Source organism: Meriones unguiculatus, chromosome 9 (genome assembly GCF_030254825.1).
Source record: "Meriones unguiculatus strain TT.TT164.6M chromosome 9, Bangor_MerUng_6.1, whole genome shotgun sequence".
Taxonomy (NCBI): Eukaryota; Metazoa; Chordata; class Mammalia; order Rodentia; family Muridae; genus Meriones; species Meriones unguiculatus.
In genome coordinates, this window is record NC_083357.1 from 32713097 (window position 1) to 32730887 (window position 17791).

Consider the following 17791-nt stretch of genomic DNA (forward strand, 5'->3'; position numbering starts at 1 on the left):
TTTCTTCTCATCTCTGAGGTCTTTGCTTAAGTGTATTTAGAAGTCTTCTGCATGTTAACACCCCCCAACACACATACCCAGTGATCCTCTATCACTGTAGTCCATGAATTTCTTTCCTGTCAGCTATCACAAGGTGTAGGAATCCCTTTACTTGCTGTCTGTATTGCCTACTATGCTGGCTAGATTTATGTCAACTTGATACAAAAGTCATTGGGAAGAGGGAACCCCAATTAAGAAACTGCCCCTGCCAGACTGACCTGTGGGCAAGCCTGCAGAGCATTTTCTTGATTAATGATTGTGAGGACCCAGCTACTATGGTCAGTGCACCCCTGAGTTGTGTAAGGAAGTAACCTGAGCAAGCCATGAGAAGCAGACCAGCTGGACAACAGTGTCTTCTACAGCTTCTGTTTCAGCTCCTGCCCTGACTTTCCTCATTAATGGAGTATGACCCCAAGTTGCATGGTCTTTATCACAGCAATAAACACCATACAAAAGACACCTACTAAAATCCAGTTTCACAGCAGACAAGAGCTCTGGGTTAGCCCCTACAGTGCAATGTCAGTACTCAACAGTTTACTGCTTAAGCTAACCAGGACCTGATTTGCTCAGACTGCTGCCACTCTGTACATTTATCAGATATGAAACACATCTACATTTTTCTCCTAATAAGATTATCCAAAACTACTTTTTCTAGGGTTTTTTGTTTTTGAGGCAGTCTCACTCTGTAGCCCAGGCTATGCCCAAAATCAAGGCAACCCTCCTGCCTCAGACTCCCAAGTGCTGAGATTAGAGGCACTAATATACCACAGTAAGCTCAATGTCTCTTTCTGTAAGATTTAGCAGGAGTACACCCCTCCCCATCAATTTTCTGTCAGTTAAAACACAAATTCCTAAGGTCCTGACATATTAGTGGCCGTCATATCAATGCTAAGAGCCCTACCCACACCACAGCATTAATTATTGTTTGAAACAGCACTGACATAGGTCAGTCTGCAGAAGGCTGATGTGATACTCATAGTCAAGCTGCTTCTGAACACTACACAACAGCTAGATGACATCAGCCCCTTTCTTCTCATCTGCCATTTTACCAACTGGTTACATTCAAGACAGCACATTCTCTGACAAGCAGACAGCATTGGGTTTTAACAACTCTGAGCCAGACACTGCCTGTAGGCAGCACGCTGAGGAGACTTTCAGTTATATTCTGAGACGGTCTCTGGCACTGTCCTAGCAGGGACGAGAAATCACCTTGGCCTCTCCCAAAGGTTTCCCTTCCGCTAAGAGTGATATGGATTCTGAAAAGCTATTCACAGTCACGTGCATATGTTAAAGGAAAGAGTGATTTTAATACAGCAGTTTCTTGTATTAGAGCTTCTAGCCTCTAAGAGAAGGAAGCTGCCAGGGGACAGTGAGAAGGACAAGCTGCAGTGGTTACTGAGTACATGGCTAAATAAGAGCATGAGTAAGAATAGGCTTCCTGTGAAAACCTTGTTTCATTTTATTGGTGGCAAGGAGTGCATCAGCTGTCCCAGGAGCACTGGCTCCAGCACCTCTAATAACTGTGTGGAACAGCTATAAGGTATAAGAAGCCCAACTTACTTAGCATTCCTTCAACAGTGCTCACTTGCAGGCATAGAGCAGGCAACTTTAAAAAAAAAAATGAAAGCGTACCCCATATGTTCTTTTCTTAACTACACCACCAGTCTAGCCTGAAAAACAGATGACAGCTTCTTATCACCCTGACTTTTGTCCAGTCCCTCTATGACTCTGGAAGGACCCACAATGCTTGGGGCCATTGACAACTGCGAAACAATTTGTGACAGTAACTTCCCCAACTCTTCCCATTGTTTCCTAAAGAATGTAATGAGAAGCTGGATAGTGGCAAGCACCTTTGATCCCAGCATGCTGGGGAGGCAAAAGAAGTTGGATCTCTGAGTTTGAGGCCAGCCTGGTCTATAAAGTGAGTCTGGGACAGCCAGGACTATATAGAAAAACTGTCTTGAAAAACGAAAAAAAAAAAAAGAAAGAAAGAAAGAAAAGAGAGAGAAAGAAAGGGAGAAAGAAAGAAAGAGAGAGAAAGAAAGAAAGAAAGAAAGAAGAAAGAAAGAAAGAAAGAAAGAGAGAGAGAAAGAGAGAAAGAAAGAGCAAGAGAAAGAAGAAAAAGATATATAGAAAAATATTGTGGTAGCCCACCATCAGGTCTGCACCAGTCATCACTGAATTGAATACTCACTAATGATCAACCATTTTATGGGCATCGTAGGGATACTAAGAACAGTCCCTGTTCACAAGGAGCTTAAAATCCTCCAAGAAAGAATAGGCAGGAGGCAGATGCTGCGGCCCTTAGGGCCTCTAACCACACTACAGCAGCCAACCCTAAGCCTACTGATTCCTACCGAACTTCACACCATCCTTGTCTCTGTCCAAACTGTTCCATAGAAATTTCCTTTCCCAAGCAAAAGTTTAAGTTAATGTCTACAAAATAAAATTCAAAGGCCTTGGCTTGACAGGGAAACTCAGATTTTACCTGTTTTTACATACTCCCACTTTTTTTGTGCTCTGCAGCCAAAGGCTTACCTACCACATGACAACCCTCTCTACCTGTCCTCCACCATTTCTACTGGCAGTTTCCTCCACTGAGTCTACACCTCATTCTTCACCCCAATTCCAATCTCCTCTTGAAACCTCCCAGATGACTAAGTGTGCCAGCCATGGTGCTCACACCCAGGGCAAAGCCATCTCGTATTGTTCTGCACCTCCACAGCACACCACTGGTAGTAGCTACCTGAGTATTTCACATTTCCACATTTCTTAGCATCTTTAATGGAATATGACCCACCTGAAAGTAGTTTCTTTTCATATACAACCAGCACACAGGATTTGTAACAGAGAATATCCGCACCTTTACAAAAATCCCTAAAACCAGCATCACCTTTTAAACTATAAGGATTAAAAAAAAATTTTAACAACAATATCATTTTTACTGTGTTTTAAAATATTTTTTTAAAGATTTATTTAGCTGGGCATGACGAGGCATGCCTATAATCCCAGCACTCAGGGAGGCCCAGGCAGGTGGATATCTGAGAATGGGAGGCCAGCCTGGTCTACAAAGCAAGTCCAGGACAGCCAAGGCTCCACAGAGAAAGCCTGTCTCAGAAGAAAAAAATGTATTTTTTAATTTATGTGTATGTTTCTATGTAAGTGAGTGCGGGTATCCCTGAAGGCCAGAAGAAAGCGCTGGAGGCCTTAGAACTAGAATGCTCACACAGGTGTTAGCAACACAGTCCAGTCCCCTAAAGAGCAGCAAGCATTCTCAACCCTGAGTCATCTCTCCAGCCTACTGCAGTTCTACATACAAACCCACTACATATGATTTAGTATTTAACACTATAAGTATACAATTCTGTGACATTACATTTACAGCATTGTACAACTACTGACACCATCCAGCTCCAATACATTCACCATTCAATACAGAAGCTTTGATGATTAATAACTGCTTACCAAGAGGCAAGGCAAGAAAATCACAAATTCAAAGCTAGCCTAGGTTACACAGCAAGAACCTGTCTCAAAAGCAAGGGTGTCCTAGCATGAACCACTAATCTAACCATCTGGAAGCAGGAAGATTAAGAGTTCAAAGTCATCCTCCACTAAACATCAAGTTCACGGTCAGCCTGAGCTATATGAGACTGTCTCAAAATAAAAGACTGGCCTTCCCAATACTATAAGATAGGCAAGCTGAGCACCGGGCCCTTTCAGTTGAGAGGAGGAAAAAGGCTGAGAACGCTAAGTGAAAGAGACTACTTGTTTTTCTGTTTTTTGAGACAGGATCTCTCTGTGTAGCTGTCCTGGAACTCACTCTGCAGATCAGGCTGAGCTCAAACTGTTATGTTTCTTTTTAAATGATGTTGTTTCACCTCAAAGCATCTTTAAAAGGAAAAAACAAACAAACAAACACTTTTCTGATTATGTAATATAACTGTTGGTGGAGAAGGTACTGACTTAATTTTGCATATTCAAATAAAATAAAATAAAACATTTTGTCAAATATAATAAAATTATATAAAGAAAAATTCACTTTACTGCCCTCTCCCTGTGCTTAAAATGCTTGATGACTTCTCAAAAATACTTTATCTAAAATAACATCAACTAAAATTCTGAATTTTAAGTTTCCATTTACACTAGAAGCTTACTTATAATACAGACATTCCCATAAAATAAAACTAAAGTAGAAAGGACTTGAGCAAACTATGGCAGTTATGATGAGTAAACTTACTGACAAAGACATTCATGTTTAGTCATCCAGCTATAGCTAGTCCATTTAGCAAAGTATGAGCTGTGGGCTACAGCTACAAAACTGATCCTAGGGGCCCAGAGTTCATGGGCTATCTAAAAGACGTAATTTTTCTTTCCTAAACAGAGCAAGCTTTATGGAATTGTTATAGGAGCCACAACAATATTTCCCCATTAAAAGAATAGAGCCAATGACAGAAAAGAAGCATAACCAAATACATAGTAAATTACAGCAATATTTCCTTCACTATGTACACACACACAAAAACACACACACACCATAGGGAGAGAGACTCACACACATACTACTAAATAGCTTGATGTTTGAAAGTACAAATTTAATTTACATGACAATATAAAGCAATTTATATTTTTAAAAGTCTCCAGGGACTGGAGATGGCTCAGTTATTAAGAGTCTTGCTGATATGTAAGGGGACCCGAATTCCATGATGGGCAGCTGAGAATCACCTATAACACCAGGGGATCAATGCCTCCTCTTGACCTCCAAGGGCACTTACCACATGCACATGCATAAACCATACTTGAGACACATGTATATACATAGTTTATAAAAAAATTAATCTACTTAATCCAATAAAATTATGACCTTTCTCATGCAGTAGTATATTCAGCAACTGAAATTCACACAAGTTTTCAAGATCAGTAATTTCAAATCTAATCTGTTTTGTCAAGTACTGACAGTAGTGAGTGCAGGCAGCTCAGCTCCCCTGGAAAGGAGCTCTGATGGTTAATAAGCAGCTGTCCACTGGGAGGGTGCTGTGTGCTACTGCTGTGTTTTAAGAAAGTAATTGTGTCTAAATTTAAAACTACACAACTGATGGAAAAAAGGGTAAACTATATCTAAAATTCATTAAGTGAAAACCAATTACTTAGCTTAACACCAGAAAAAAATTTCAATGCATAAATTTAATAATTTAATCCACACATCTTAATTGAAAGCTGACTTCAAAAAGCATCCAAGCTAAGTTATCTATTCTGTCTCCAACAGTAATGGTCATCAAGAGGTTAAATAATTAACTCTATTTATAGAGGGTCAGATGAAATGGCTCAACAGATAGACAGGTGCCCCCAAGCCTGACCCGAGTTCCATCCATAAGCCCACATGGTAGGATTCCTGCAAGTTGTCCTCTGATACCCATATACATGCAGTGGTGCATAGGCATCCTCACACATACAAAATGAATAAATGTTATGAGTAAATGTTACTCTTAAATTCTATACAGGTAGCTGCACAAAATATAAAACCAAACTCAGTTACGAGCTCAGGACAGAAACTACAGCATAACAAAGGGTGAAAACATTAGGAAGGCAATCAGAACTCAAATTCTTTGCACTTAAAACAATGGTTCTCAATCTGTGGGTTGTGACCCCCTCACAGGGTTGCAGATCAGAAATTTACATTACAATTCCTAATAGTAGCAAAATTATGGCTATGAAGTAACAATGGAAATAGGAACTGTATTAAAGGGTCTCAGCACTAGGAAGGTTGAGAACCACTGACTTAAATGGTTTCTGCCAAAGAAGTTGCTATTTGTAAAGGGCAGCTTATTACATACTCCTTTGCAAAATAAAGATGGCTAGGACGCTCTTGGAAACCACAGGCTTCTCAAAACGTTTAAGAGTAGTCAGATCCCACCGTCCAGTGTGGAGCACCCCAGCCACAGGTACTGCCCAGAGGCTCCAGCTTCAAGGGTGAGTATGAGAATTTTACAAAGACCTTCATGCTTCAGAAACACAAATCTCTCAGAGACTGGCCCTGCTACAACATGAACTCAAGCATACTTATCCTGATTAAAATATATATATATATTAATCTCATGAAAATCTTCAAATTGTTTACAGTTTTAAATTTGATAGCACCTACTCACAAGAAAGCCACTGTAGGTTGAATAAGCGATATTCACTTTGAAGCTAGAGCTGTCTGAACTCACAAGAGACACACACAGGGGAGCCAACACCACCAGTAGTTGCAGCTACGGCACAGACCTACCATAGGGAATATGTCTGTAATGCCACACAAACAACCAAGGGAAGCTTTGGGCTTTTATCTAGACAGCTCTTAGTATAGCTCCACTTTCTCAACCATTGAAAAAATGATCAGCCACAAAAGAAGTCCTTGAGAATAATTAGGGGCTCAGTTAAAGCACTAGTTTAACAGCGTCTCACTGGGGAGTGTAACTCAGTTGGTCAGTTGGTAGAGCACAGGCAGGAGGTCCTGAGTTTAGCCTGGCATAAAGCCAGCATGGTAACTCACACCTGTAATGGCAGCAAGAGGGGAATGTATAAAGTCAGGAGAACTCTCAGCTACACATCCAAGTTTGAGGCCAGCCTGATAAGCATCTCAGGAAAAAAAAAAAATACCTAATACTCAAAATGACTTTCTTACAAATCAGGACAAAATTTCAAAAAGTACCACAAATCTGCTCAACATTACGAACAAATCATACAAATAGAAACAATATGTTGGGGTGGATAGCTCAGTGGGGACCATGCTTACAGCTCAAGCCAGGCAACCCGAGTTGGATCCCCAGAACCTACGTAAGGTGGGAGCCACTAACCCCACAAAGCTGTCCTTTAACTTCCACACCCACCCAACATGCAATCACACAGAACAGTCAACAAAAAGCAACAGCAAAGTGTGCTCTTAATCCACCAATCACTGTCTGAAAACATAAGTGTTAAGAGTGAAATCCTTCATTTATCCTGAATGTTTGCACACACTCACTATGGATAGCCACTAAGTATCTGCCAATAACTCTTACCTGTAAATTTAAAGCACCGCTGAAATCTCACCTTTCATACAAGGCTGATCCTGTTTTTTTAGACCTTCATGACTCAAATATCAATTTAGACAAACCATCATGATGACTTCTTACCACCTTAACTCAAAAATGCAAAACCAGTGATTTTCAACAAAGCCAAGTGGCCAACACTTGAAAGCTGGCTTCAAACTGTTTTCACACTGAAACACACACACATACACACACTCAGTCTGGATTAAGCTTTATCAACAACAAAAAACACCATCTTTTGAGGGTTTAAAATTTAAAGCAAAATTGTTCTAAGGCCACAAGTTATTTCCTAAATTGTTTTGCCAAAGTCAACACAAAATTACATATGATGGAGTAGCCAGCTTCTTTTCACTCCATGCTCCTGCATCTTAGGGCAGCTGGAACGAGGTTATTTCAGCAAAGCAATCCTAAGCCAAAATGTCTAAAGTTCCATGTGTAAAGGCTGACATCACCCATAGCTAGTGCCCAAAGGGAGCCTCCTTTACGACCTTCACAGCTTTGTTTCCTATACACAGTGCCCATTCCATGTAAACCCATTACTTCTCAATAGTTCTGAGCCCGTTGCTTGCCACACTCACAACCAACACATTTCATCAGCTATTTGATCTTAGCATCAAAACAAGCACTGACCATAGAAAGCAAAATTCTATAAGAGAAAGCAAACCCAGGATACAAGTTGAGAGAATTTTAGGGAGACAGTAAATACACAGGCAGCTCACCTGCAGTTTGGTGGAGGATCTAAAGTGATGTCCGCCAGCTCCTTCTGGATCCTGGAGAATTAGGAAACACAAAGTTAGTTGCAGGACCACCCAGAACCAGTCTGGAAGCCCACCTTACTCCACTGAGGAAGGAGAGGACACTCTCGTGTCCCACACTGCGCAGACTTCCTGGTGCAAGGGAGCAGCTTGAGCTCTCTCACACCCTCGACAGAACCGGGTTTCCAATGCTGCCAGGCACACAAGGGCAGTGTCCTGGACGTTTTCCACTGAAACAATTTAAAATTTCCTTCCTTGCTGTTCTCCCCAACCTTCCCAGCATCTCACCTGGGAACCTCATAGGCCTATGAGCCGCGGGACCTCATAGGCCATGTCCCACCTCATTCCCATCCCCCAGTCACTCCAGGACCCCGAAACACAGTGAGTCCACGTGCCAGCCCCACCCCTCGGCCAGGCCCAGAGTTTTGAGTCTCTAGCAGACCACGACCCCTCAGGTTGTGACCCTGAACCCACCCCACCCCCCTGTCAGGCCACTGCACACCAGAGCTCCCCGCGGGCCGGGACCTCGCTCACCAGTGCCCCCACCGGCCCTGGCCTCAGCGACCAGCACACGGGACCCGCACACCAGCGCCCTCAGCAGGTCAGCATTCCTCAGACCCGGACCCAGCAGGGTCGGCAAAGCCAATATGGCCGCTCGGGCCCCAGTGACCGCACCTCAAGAGTCCAGCGGCCCAGGAAGCGCGGGGTGGAGCGGAGGGCAGCGGGCCCGCGAGCCCGGGGCACAGGTGCACGGCCACCTGCGCCGCCGCCGGCGCCCAGCCCCTAAGCTCCCGGCCGCTCCGCCGAGGCGCCAGCTCTCTCGGGCAGCCCAGGCCCCTCCGCACCTCACCTCACAAAGAGCCCATCCCCCAGCCCTAGGCCGAAGCCACTGACAGTTCACACCCGGCCTGGCCTTTGTCTTCTGCTTACCTAGGCGCTTAGGGCACCAATTAAAACAACAAACTTCGGGGCCTTAAGCTGCTTCTCCTAAAAGGAGACTATTTTATAACTTCTCCTAACGGGCTGTTACAACTTAAAAATCCACCAAGGCAGTTAATAAAAATAACGACAACACTCACACTCAACAATCTGAATGACAATGGATGTTTTTGCCTTTCCAGAGGTTTTCGGAGGGTAGGAAGCGGCGGCTGTAATGCTCACTTTTTTTTAACTGGCACTTCTTCCACGTTAAAAGGAAAAACAAATTGAGTGGTGACTGGGGAAGTTCTTCAAACTTTCCTACTGAAGGGTACTTCCTCTCCCTACAAATGTGGTCCAGTTTAGAACACCCAGTCTCAGTCATCTCTTAATGTCCTGCTAAATTCTACCGCTTCCAGTAAGCATTTCAGCCCTATACATCTGCCTCTGCTGTTGCATTTACAAGTCTTAAACTAAAATTTGGAGCACCAATCTCTGGATTCTTGCACCTACTGGAATTTACCATTTTCAGAAAGCAAACATGTCCTCCCTAGTTGTAAAAAGACAGCTGCTACTGTATAGTACTTGAAGGTGAAATACCAAGGCTGGCAAGATGGCTCACAGCTAAAGGTGCCTGTTACCCTACCTGATGATCCCAATTCAATCCCTGTGACCTACATGTGGAGGGAGAGAACTGACTCCAGCAATTTGGCCCCTGACATACCTGAACCCACACATACCACATGATTCACACAAAATAAAATCATAATTTTTGAAAAGTTCAATACAGGCAGTTTTGCCCACTGAATCTCAAACACCACCATCTACCTGCCCCATCAAAGAACTGCTGGTGATTTAAGGACCTGTTCCAAGAGTGAGTCTAGCTCCGAGCATTCTCCATTGCTTCCTTCTACCCTTAGCTTAGAAACCACTTTCCACAGTGAATGATGCCCCTTAGTCACTGATTTACGCTTCGTTTTTACACCATCTCCTGGTACACATGACCCTTCCAATTCTATATATAGGTAGCACCTACCTTCCAACACAATATATTTCAACCCTCATTCCCAATTTCTCCTTTTCATTCTTTCCTAGAAACCCTTACCACTTTTTGCCTTTTGATGTTAACCTTTGTTTTGGTTTAATACAAATAGCTAATGTTTTTAACAAGTTATCTAGGAATCTAAACTTGCTGAATTAAAAGACACATAAAACATGTCAGTTTACAGGTAAAAGGATTATTAACTGTTTCCCGGCTTCCACTTCTAACATTTCATTACTAGCTGTTTCCAAATAAGGTCTTATGTAGTCCAGGCTGGCAATATGAGCAACAGTGCGTGTTCTTCCATTTCCAGAGCTTTTCTGAGGGCAGGAACTTCTCCATTCACCACTCAGTTTTTTTTCCCTTTTAATGGGAAGAATCGCTAGATAAAGGTGGCAGTGCTCAGTGCATTAGAGCTGGTCTCTTCCTTCCCTCCAAACACCTTTAGAAAGGGAAACATCCTTTTAGATTGCTGAGTCTGGACTACAGGAGACCCTGTCTGGAACTCAAGTATGTAGCCAAGGATGATGGTAAATTGATCTTCTTGCCTGGCACAGCCCTGGGAGTGCAGGCCTGTGCTGCCATGCCTGATGGGACTGGGGAGTAGACCGTGGGCTTCACAGATGGGAGGCCAGTACTCTCCCATCTGAGCTACCAGAGTTTTGGTTTTTGTTTTTGCATTTTTTGTTTGACATTTTGTTTCAGAGACAGAATCAATCTCATTATCTGTACCCATACCTCCTGGAACTGTCTCCGTAGAACAGGCTGACTTTGAACTCAGAGGAGATATATCTGCCTGCTTCCGTTTCCAAGGGCTGAGCCAATAAAAGGCCTGCACCACCATGCCCAGAACTAAGTTGCTAAATTTTTTTAGCATACATAGACCAACTGTATTCACAGGAATATCCAGCTATTTGTTGAATACTGACAAAAAGCAAATTACTTTTTATATCTGTCCATTTTCCTCCCAACATAGTCACAAGTATACCAGATTTCTACCATGATAAAAAGAAAAAGTCTTACTGACCTACAGCTAATGTCCTGCACTGCAGCAAGGCAGGTCAAAAGCAGAACAAGGGTGGAGAGCTTAAGAAGACTGGGAGTGAGAATAGCCATCCTGAGAAAGAAGGCCAGGCTCAGGGAGATTCAGAGATTAATCCAAGACCCTGCATAAGCTTCCATAGAGTCAAACCACTGAAAACGAGAGCAACCTTACTAAGGCATGGACATCTTCTCAAGACTTGAACACTAACCATTTAAAGTGAATGAAGTAACTACATCAGTCCAGTTAGGTCACTAAGGTGCCATACAAAGTTTCTTAATTTCGGGTCAGGGAAAATGACGGGAACAAACTGTCAATCTCTGAATTACAGGCTTACTACCCAACAAAGCCATCCAAAGCCATTCAGATGTTCTATTTCATTTTAAATTCTTTAAAGAATGCTCTCCCCCAGGAGCCCACAGTTTCCGTTCCTTATTGTGGCCAATTACATCAACAAAAAGAGAAGGATTTATGAAAGGATGTCACAAGGTTCCCAGGTGTCCGCTAGAGATTATTTTAAGGATCACAGGATCAGAGATGTTACTTAAGGTTGACAGAGGCAAAGTATCCACCTGTCTTTCTATACAAGAGACTAACTCTGGGTTTATGAGTGGCTCACTTCCGTTAACACCAGCAATCAAGAGGATGAGACAGGAGTTCAAGGCCAGCCTGGGCTATACAATGAGAACCTATCTAATAAAACAAGCCTCCCTGAAACCTATCAAACTGAAGTTCTTCAACAGGAAACAAAAACAAAAACTCTCCAAAAGTAACTGAAATAATCATTTTACAGCCATTCACTGATTCATTCATCTCCCTCAACTCTCCAAACGGTAAAAGGCTCTTTAAATTCCGCCAGAAAACATCACCTAAATTTCTTAACTGCTAAGAAAAGTTAGTTATTCCTTTAGCAATCAATGGAGAAAACTATTCAGAAAATACCCTGCAACAGGTGAAGAGGAGAAAAGATGGTCAGGATTCATTTTGACAGAGTTGCCCAGGAAGTCACAGATCCATGATTACTTGGATGAAGACTCTGAAATCATATTCAGAGTCACTCATAAAAGTAATGAGGAGTCTTGAAACTTCAACAAGAAACGGTCGAGGCCAAGCACAAGTACTGCATATGGACAGGGGTGTTAACAAAACCAGAAACGGCGAGCAGTAGAGAAAACAGGTGGGCTCCCATGCCCCATTTTCCTGCCCGAGAACGTCGTTGAAGCCACCCTCCCTGACATGCAGCACGAGGCAACTGGAGAAAAGAGTAGGGTACCTCTTGGCGCTGGTGGAGAGGAGCTTCGAGTTTTTGCTCATGCTGACTTTACTCTCCTTCTTCTTGGGGGTGCTGGCTTCTTTCTCGGTCTGCTGGTTGGAGGACGAAGATGAGGAGGAGCTGGTGCTGGCCCTCGAATCGTCATCCGACATAGCGAACCCCCCACCCCACCCCGCGAACAGCCCCTGCAGGGGGAGGAAACAAAACAGAAACACAGACCATGCAGGCGCTGCAAAGAGGGAACTCCGCTGTCAGCAGGGCGCGGGCCGGGCCGCCCCCGCCGCCCTGCAGAGGACCGGGGCCCACCGCCACACCGGCCGAAGAGACGCGGGGGCCGCGATCGCGCGGAGGCCGCCCGGGCAGGGCCGGAGCCGCCGCCGCCGTCCCCGAGGCCTCCCGGCGTCCGCTCGAGTTCGGCGAGGTTGGGACGAGCCGGGCAGGGCGAGTGGGCCGCGTGGGCCGCGGGGACACGGCGCCCGGCCAGGCCCGGCCACGCGGGGCTGCGCTCGCAGGCCGGCGCGCATAATGCGCCCCGGGCGGGCGGGTCCCCGCTGACAGTTCGCGCGGGCCCCCGCCGCCCCGGCCCCGCCGCCTCATCCCGGCCGCCGGCCCTCGGCGTCCCCGGCGCGGCCCTGCCGCCCGCGGCCCGGCCGTGCCGCCCGCCCCCGGCCCCAGGCCCCGCGGCCCGCCCGGCCGCCCGCCCCGGGGGCCCCGCACCTCTCTTTGTGTCTGGCTGCTCCGTGCCGCCGCCGCGGCTGCTGCTGCGGCTGCGGCTGGGCCTGGCCACTCGTGTCTCGCTCTCGCTGGGAGCGAAGCGGAAGTGCAGCAACAGCAACTATTAACCAGGCAATGGCTTCCCCGGCCGCACACGCTCCGCGCCACTCCTCCTCTCCGCCCCGCCCCGCGCCCCTCCCCCGCCGCACCTGGGGGCAGCGGCCCGGGAGCCCCGAGCGACCCCGGCCTGGCCTGGGGACCCGGCGCCCGCGGGGCCGAGGGGGCCGGGCGGGGTCGGGGGACGGCTACAGCCGGGTGGAACCCCGGTGCCCGGGGGAAGTTCTTCCCTGGAGGGCTTCGGGAAGGGCGAGGGGGTGAGGTGGCCGGGGTGGGGAAAAGATGGTACTCTCCAGGCGAGGACTTTGACTCCTCCTCAAAAGTGACCAGTTTAAAGAGAAAGAAAGGGGGGAAAAAAAAAAAAAAAAAAAAAAAAAAAAAAAACCCTAACAGGGTTTTCCTTTGGGCTGACACTTGTTTCTCCCTCTGGCTATTACGAGCTAGGAGCAGAGGTCACGCCTGTGAGAAAAATCCCAGGCTAGGTTCAGGACACCAGGCATGTGCAATTTTACAGCAGTAGGTATCCCGTCTTCGCTTGTTATAGAAAAGAATGTGGGTTTTCTGCTTTTGTTTTTTAATGTATGCGATTGGAGTTCCTGACAGGTAAATGCGATCTGGAACCCGGCTTGTGAATTGGAAGATTACTGGGTTTAAGATCACCTTAAACCGATGATTTTGACAGAGTTTGGAATTCTTAAATAGATATAAAGTCTGAGTTTTAGAAATTGAAGGAAAGTTCTAGAAAGCGCCCTACTTTCTTTTTGCTCCAATACGATGCTATTCAAATAATATTTTTAGAATAATCACAGTAATGTCACCAAATTGTTCCTTGAGTGGCACTGTACCAAAATTTATTTTTAAAAGCCTTGCACCGTTATTAGGCCTTAGTTTCTCACCTGTTTGGCGTTTGCCCTGAAGGGAACAGACTCCTGCCATCCATTACAAGGTGCCACACACACAAGAGCTTGTGTACAGAGCACTCAGCCGCACTCAGATTTCCGTGGACCACTTTAATCGTCATTGCTTCCCATGGCGACAGTGTCTTCAGTCACCACAGCACGTGATATAAAGAAAGCTCACAGCATATCCAGTATCCAGAAAAGCAGGCTCTCTCACTATCCAGCTAAACCCTTTCTAGTCTTTAATCCAAAACTCCAGCGGTATTAAGAGTCATAAAGTAATTGTGCACTTTATTAACTCAGTCTTTAAGGAAACCTGTATCAAGCATGACTTGTCTTCAAATTGTGGCAAGAAAAAAAAGAGTTATTTCTCTACTACCTAAAACATAGGACCTACCCCCACCCTTGGGACAGGGTTTCTATGTGTAGTCTTTGCTGTCTTGGAATTCTAGATCAAGTTGGCCTTGAACTCACGGAAATCTGTCTGCCTCTGCCTCCTGAGTGCAGGGATTAAAGGCGTGACCTACCACCACCCAGCAAGCACTTGAATTTTGAAGAACTCCTCACAAGTGTTTGGTTTTATATGTTCTGGTAGAGCTCATAAATGATGATGACATTGGCAGGTCACGGTGGTGCAAGTGTTTAATTCCAGCACTTGGGAGGCAGAGGCAAGCAGACCTCTCTGAGTTTGAGACTAGCCTAGTCTATGTTGTGAGTTCCAGGCCATCCAGAGAAACATATTGAGATCCTGTCTCCAAAAAATAGTAGAAAACTAAAAATGAGTAAATGAAGATTGCTATGTATTCAGAATATTCTGATGTAAAGACTAGCATTTATTTTTCAACTTTTTAAAATTTTAGTTAAAAATTTTATATGTATGCACCCCAGGTTAGCATTGAATTCACAGAGATCTTTCCCTCCTCTTCCTCCTGAGTGCTGAGATTAAAGACATGTGACAGCACACCAGCTTCTAGCTTTCGTTTTTTTTTTTTTTTTTTTTTGGCAATTTTGGGAATTGAACCCAGAGCCTTAAAACAGGTTGGATAAGCTCTCTCCGCCCCTACTTAGACTGAGTAGGTACCTAGCTACATGACCTGAGTACCTAAACCGACCTTCCTAGTGTCAGCTTCCTCATGTATAAAGGGCAGAGATACTCACACTGTATTGACTGGTGGGATCAAATGCCTATCTATAACAAACATGGTCAGTTAACTATTCTGTAAAGTAAATGAATAATCCAGCCTGGGCCTGCTTCTAGGGAAATTATTTAGGACGTGGATCTTGAAGACCTAGAATTGATGCTTGAGTACTTTATCAGAAAAATCATTGTCAGAAGTTCAAAACCATTCTCAGCTATGTAGTGAATTTGAGACTAGCCTAAGTTACCAGAGCTCAGGCCTGTCACAAACAAATAAAGTTCAAAGAAACTTTCAGGAGGAAAGCGGAATTGAGGAGTGAGGAATTCCGTTCCTGGAGGGACTCTCTAGCTTACATTCATTCATGTTTCAGTTGAAGAAGCAAAGGTGGAGACAGCCACGGATCTTAGTCAAGGTCACGCAGTACAGCCCGGAAGCCTTATCATTGACACAGGGCCTTGTCGGTTCCGGCAATGCTGAGTGTGGAAGAGGCCCTCAGCTATATTTAAATATACATATGGGGGGGCTAGAGAGATGGCTCAGTGGTTAAGAGCACTGTCTGCTCTTTCAGGGGACGGGGGTTCAATTCCCAGTACCCACATGGCAACTCATAACTGTCTGTAACTCCAGTTCCAAGCGATCTTACATTCTCACACACCAGTGCTCATAAGTAAAATTAAGTAAATTATATAAAAACATGTTGAATAAAAAAGCTGTGATAATATTTTTAAAATAAGCTAACAATAATAATAAAAGGAAAAAATAAAATGAGCTGACAGTGGGTGTGATGGCATTTTCATGGAATCCCAGCATTTGGGAGATGGAAGCAAGAGGATGAAGGGTTCAAGAGGGGGAGGGTCAACTGGGCATGGTGGTGCACACCTGTAATCCCAGCACTCAGGGAGGCAAAGGCAGGTGGATCTCTGTGAGTTCAAGGCCAACCTGGACTACAAATCAAGTCCAAGACAGCCAAGGCTACACAGAGAAACCCTGTCTTGAAAAACAAACAAAACAAAACAAAAGAGTGGGAGGATCAGGAGGAGTTCAAGTCCAGGAAACCCTGAAGAAAGAAAGAAAGAAATAGAGAGAGAGAGAAAGAGAGAAAGAGAAAGAGAAAAAGAGAGAAAGAGAAAGAGAGAAAGAGAGAGAGAGAGAGAGAGAAAGGGAGGAAGGAAGGAAGGAAGGAAGGAAGGAAGGAAGGAAGGAAGGAAGGAAGGAAGGAAGGAAGGGAAGGAAGGAAGGAAGGAAAGAAAAAAAAAGAAAATTCATTAGCAATACCAATCAAGTGATCTAAAAAAGTAGGGAGATGAGAGCATAGCAGAAAGTCACAGAATCTATAACATTTACTTATTGGAATAAACTAATGTCCTCTATTCAAGTTCTCTATCCTGAGGATAACCATCACTATTTATTCTACATTTATGAATATATTTTTTTTTTCAAAAAGAATATCCAATAACCAATAAATACCTACTTCCCCATTCCCAATTTCCCCAAAGGTAGCTGCTTTCTGTTGTGGGCTCTGGGAGTACAAGCAAATGCCTCAAACCCCTTACTTGCTAAGATTGGACTGTTCAATTTACATTAAAAACAAAGAAAGTTAAATAATTGGGAGCTGACATCTCAAAGGCATAGTGAGCCTGGCTTCACATTTTACCAAGTTCAAGTTCAAAATTGAGCAACAAACGGAGACCTTGTCTGGAAACATGAACATACAGAGAGAGAGAGAGAGAGAGAGAGAGAGAGAGAGAGAGTTCAAAAAAACAAGCAAGGAAATTGACTTTTGTTAATATAGCTGAGGATGGTGGCTCAAGTCTGAATCCAACACTCTCAAAGCTCTCCCTGTAAGTTCAAAGCCATCCTGTGCTACATAGTGAGTTTCAGTTCAGTTTGGGCTGTAGCATGAGACCCTGTCTTAAAAGCAGAACCAAAAACAATAATTGCAAGAAACTGGATGGATAGATGGATGGAGAGACAGACAGACAGACAGATACATATGGATGAATGGTTGAATGGATAGATGGATGAACAGTCTAGGTAGCTTTTGTTTGTTCTCACCTTTTGTTTTCAAAAATATTTGTTCTTTACTTTGTGAATCCACGTACGTGTGTGTGCGCCTCTCCTCACACCTTGGAGTTCCCAGGGACTGAACTCAGGTCATCAGACTTGCAGGGCCAGAACCTTTTAGTTACCTGCTGAACTGCTGCTGGCCCTTTGCACCCCCTTATTTAAACAAGAAGATAGGCAAGGAATAGATACAAAATAAAGCCTGTCTTCAAGTTGGATGGGTTTTCTCATAGAAAGGGACAGATAGAGGGGAATCGGGGAGATGATTGGAAGATTGAGAGAGACAGACATGTTCAAGCTGCTACATCCCACCCCTCTGCTGCCAAACTGCTGGAATTACAGGCATCCACTGCGGCTGGCCAATAATTAATTAATTAACAATAAAAAATTTTAAATCCTAGAGGAGGAAACCAAGGAGGATGGCAGAAGATGGAGAGAACACCCATGTGCATGAATTGGTGGTGTTCATGTTGTGAAAATGGCTATTATACCAAAGATAATCTATAGGTTCAAAGGAATTTTCCCACCAAAATTCCAAAGCAATTTTTCATAGAAATTGAAAAGAATCTTAAAATTATTTCTCTTTCTCCCCCGCCCCCTTGGTTTTTTGAGATTGAGTTCTTTTGTGTAGCCTTAGCTGTCATGGATTCACTTTGTACACCAGGCTGGCCTCAGACTCACAGAGATCCATCTTCCTCTGCCTCCTGGAGTGCTGGGATTAC

General features: G+C 44.4%; 1 protein-coding gene across 2 annotated transcripts in view; it reads right to left on the minus strand.

Moving 5' to 3' along the window:
* Ube2e1 (ubiquitin conjugating enzyme E2 E1) overlaps positions 1-13172 on the minus strand; it is a 46338-nt gene extending 33166 nt beyond the window's left edge. The window contains exons 1-3 of one of the 2 annotated variants that reach the window (XM_021643219.2): positions 12854-13172; positions 12137-12321; positions 7826-7876 (exon numbers count right to left, since the gene is read on the minus strand). In XM_021643219.2, the coding sequence (XP_021498894.1) occupies positions 7826-7876; positions 12137-12288 (203 nt within the window). In that variant the 5' untranslated portion in view covers positions 12289-12321; positions 12854-13172. The other variant, XM_060391019.1, reaches the window with a different exon arrangement.
* Between the last annotated feature and the right edge of the window lie 4619 nt (positions 13173-17791).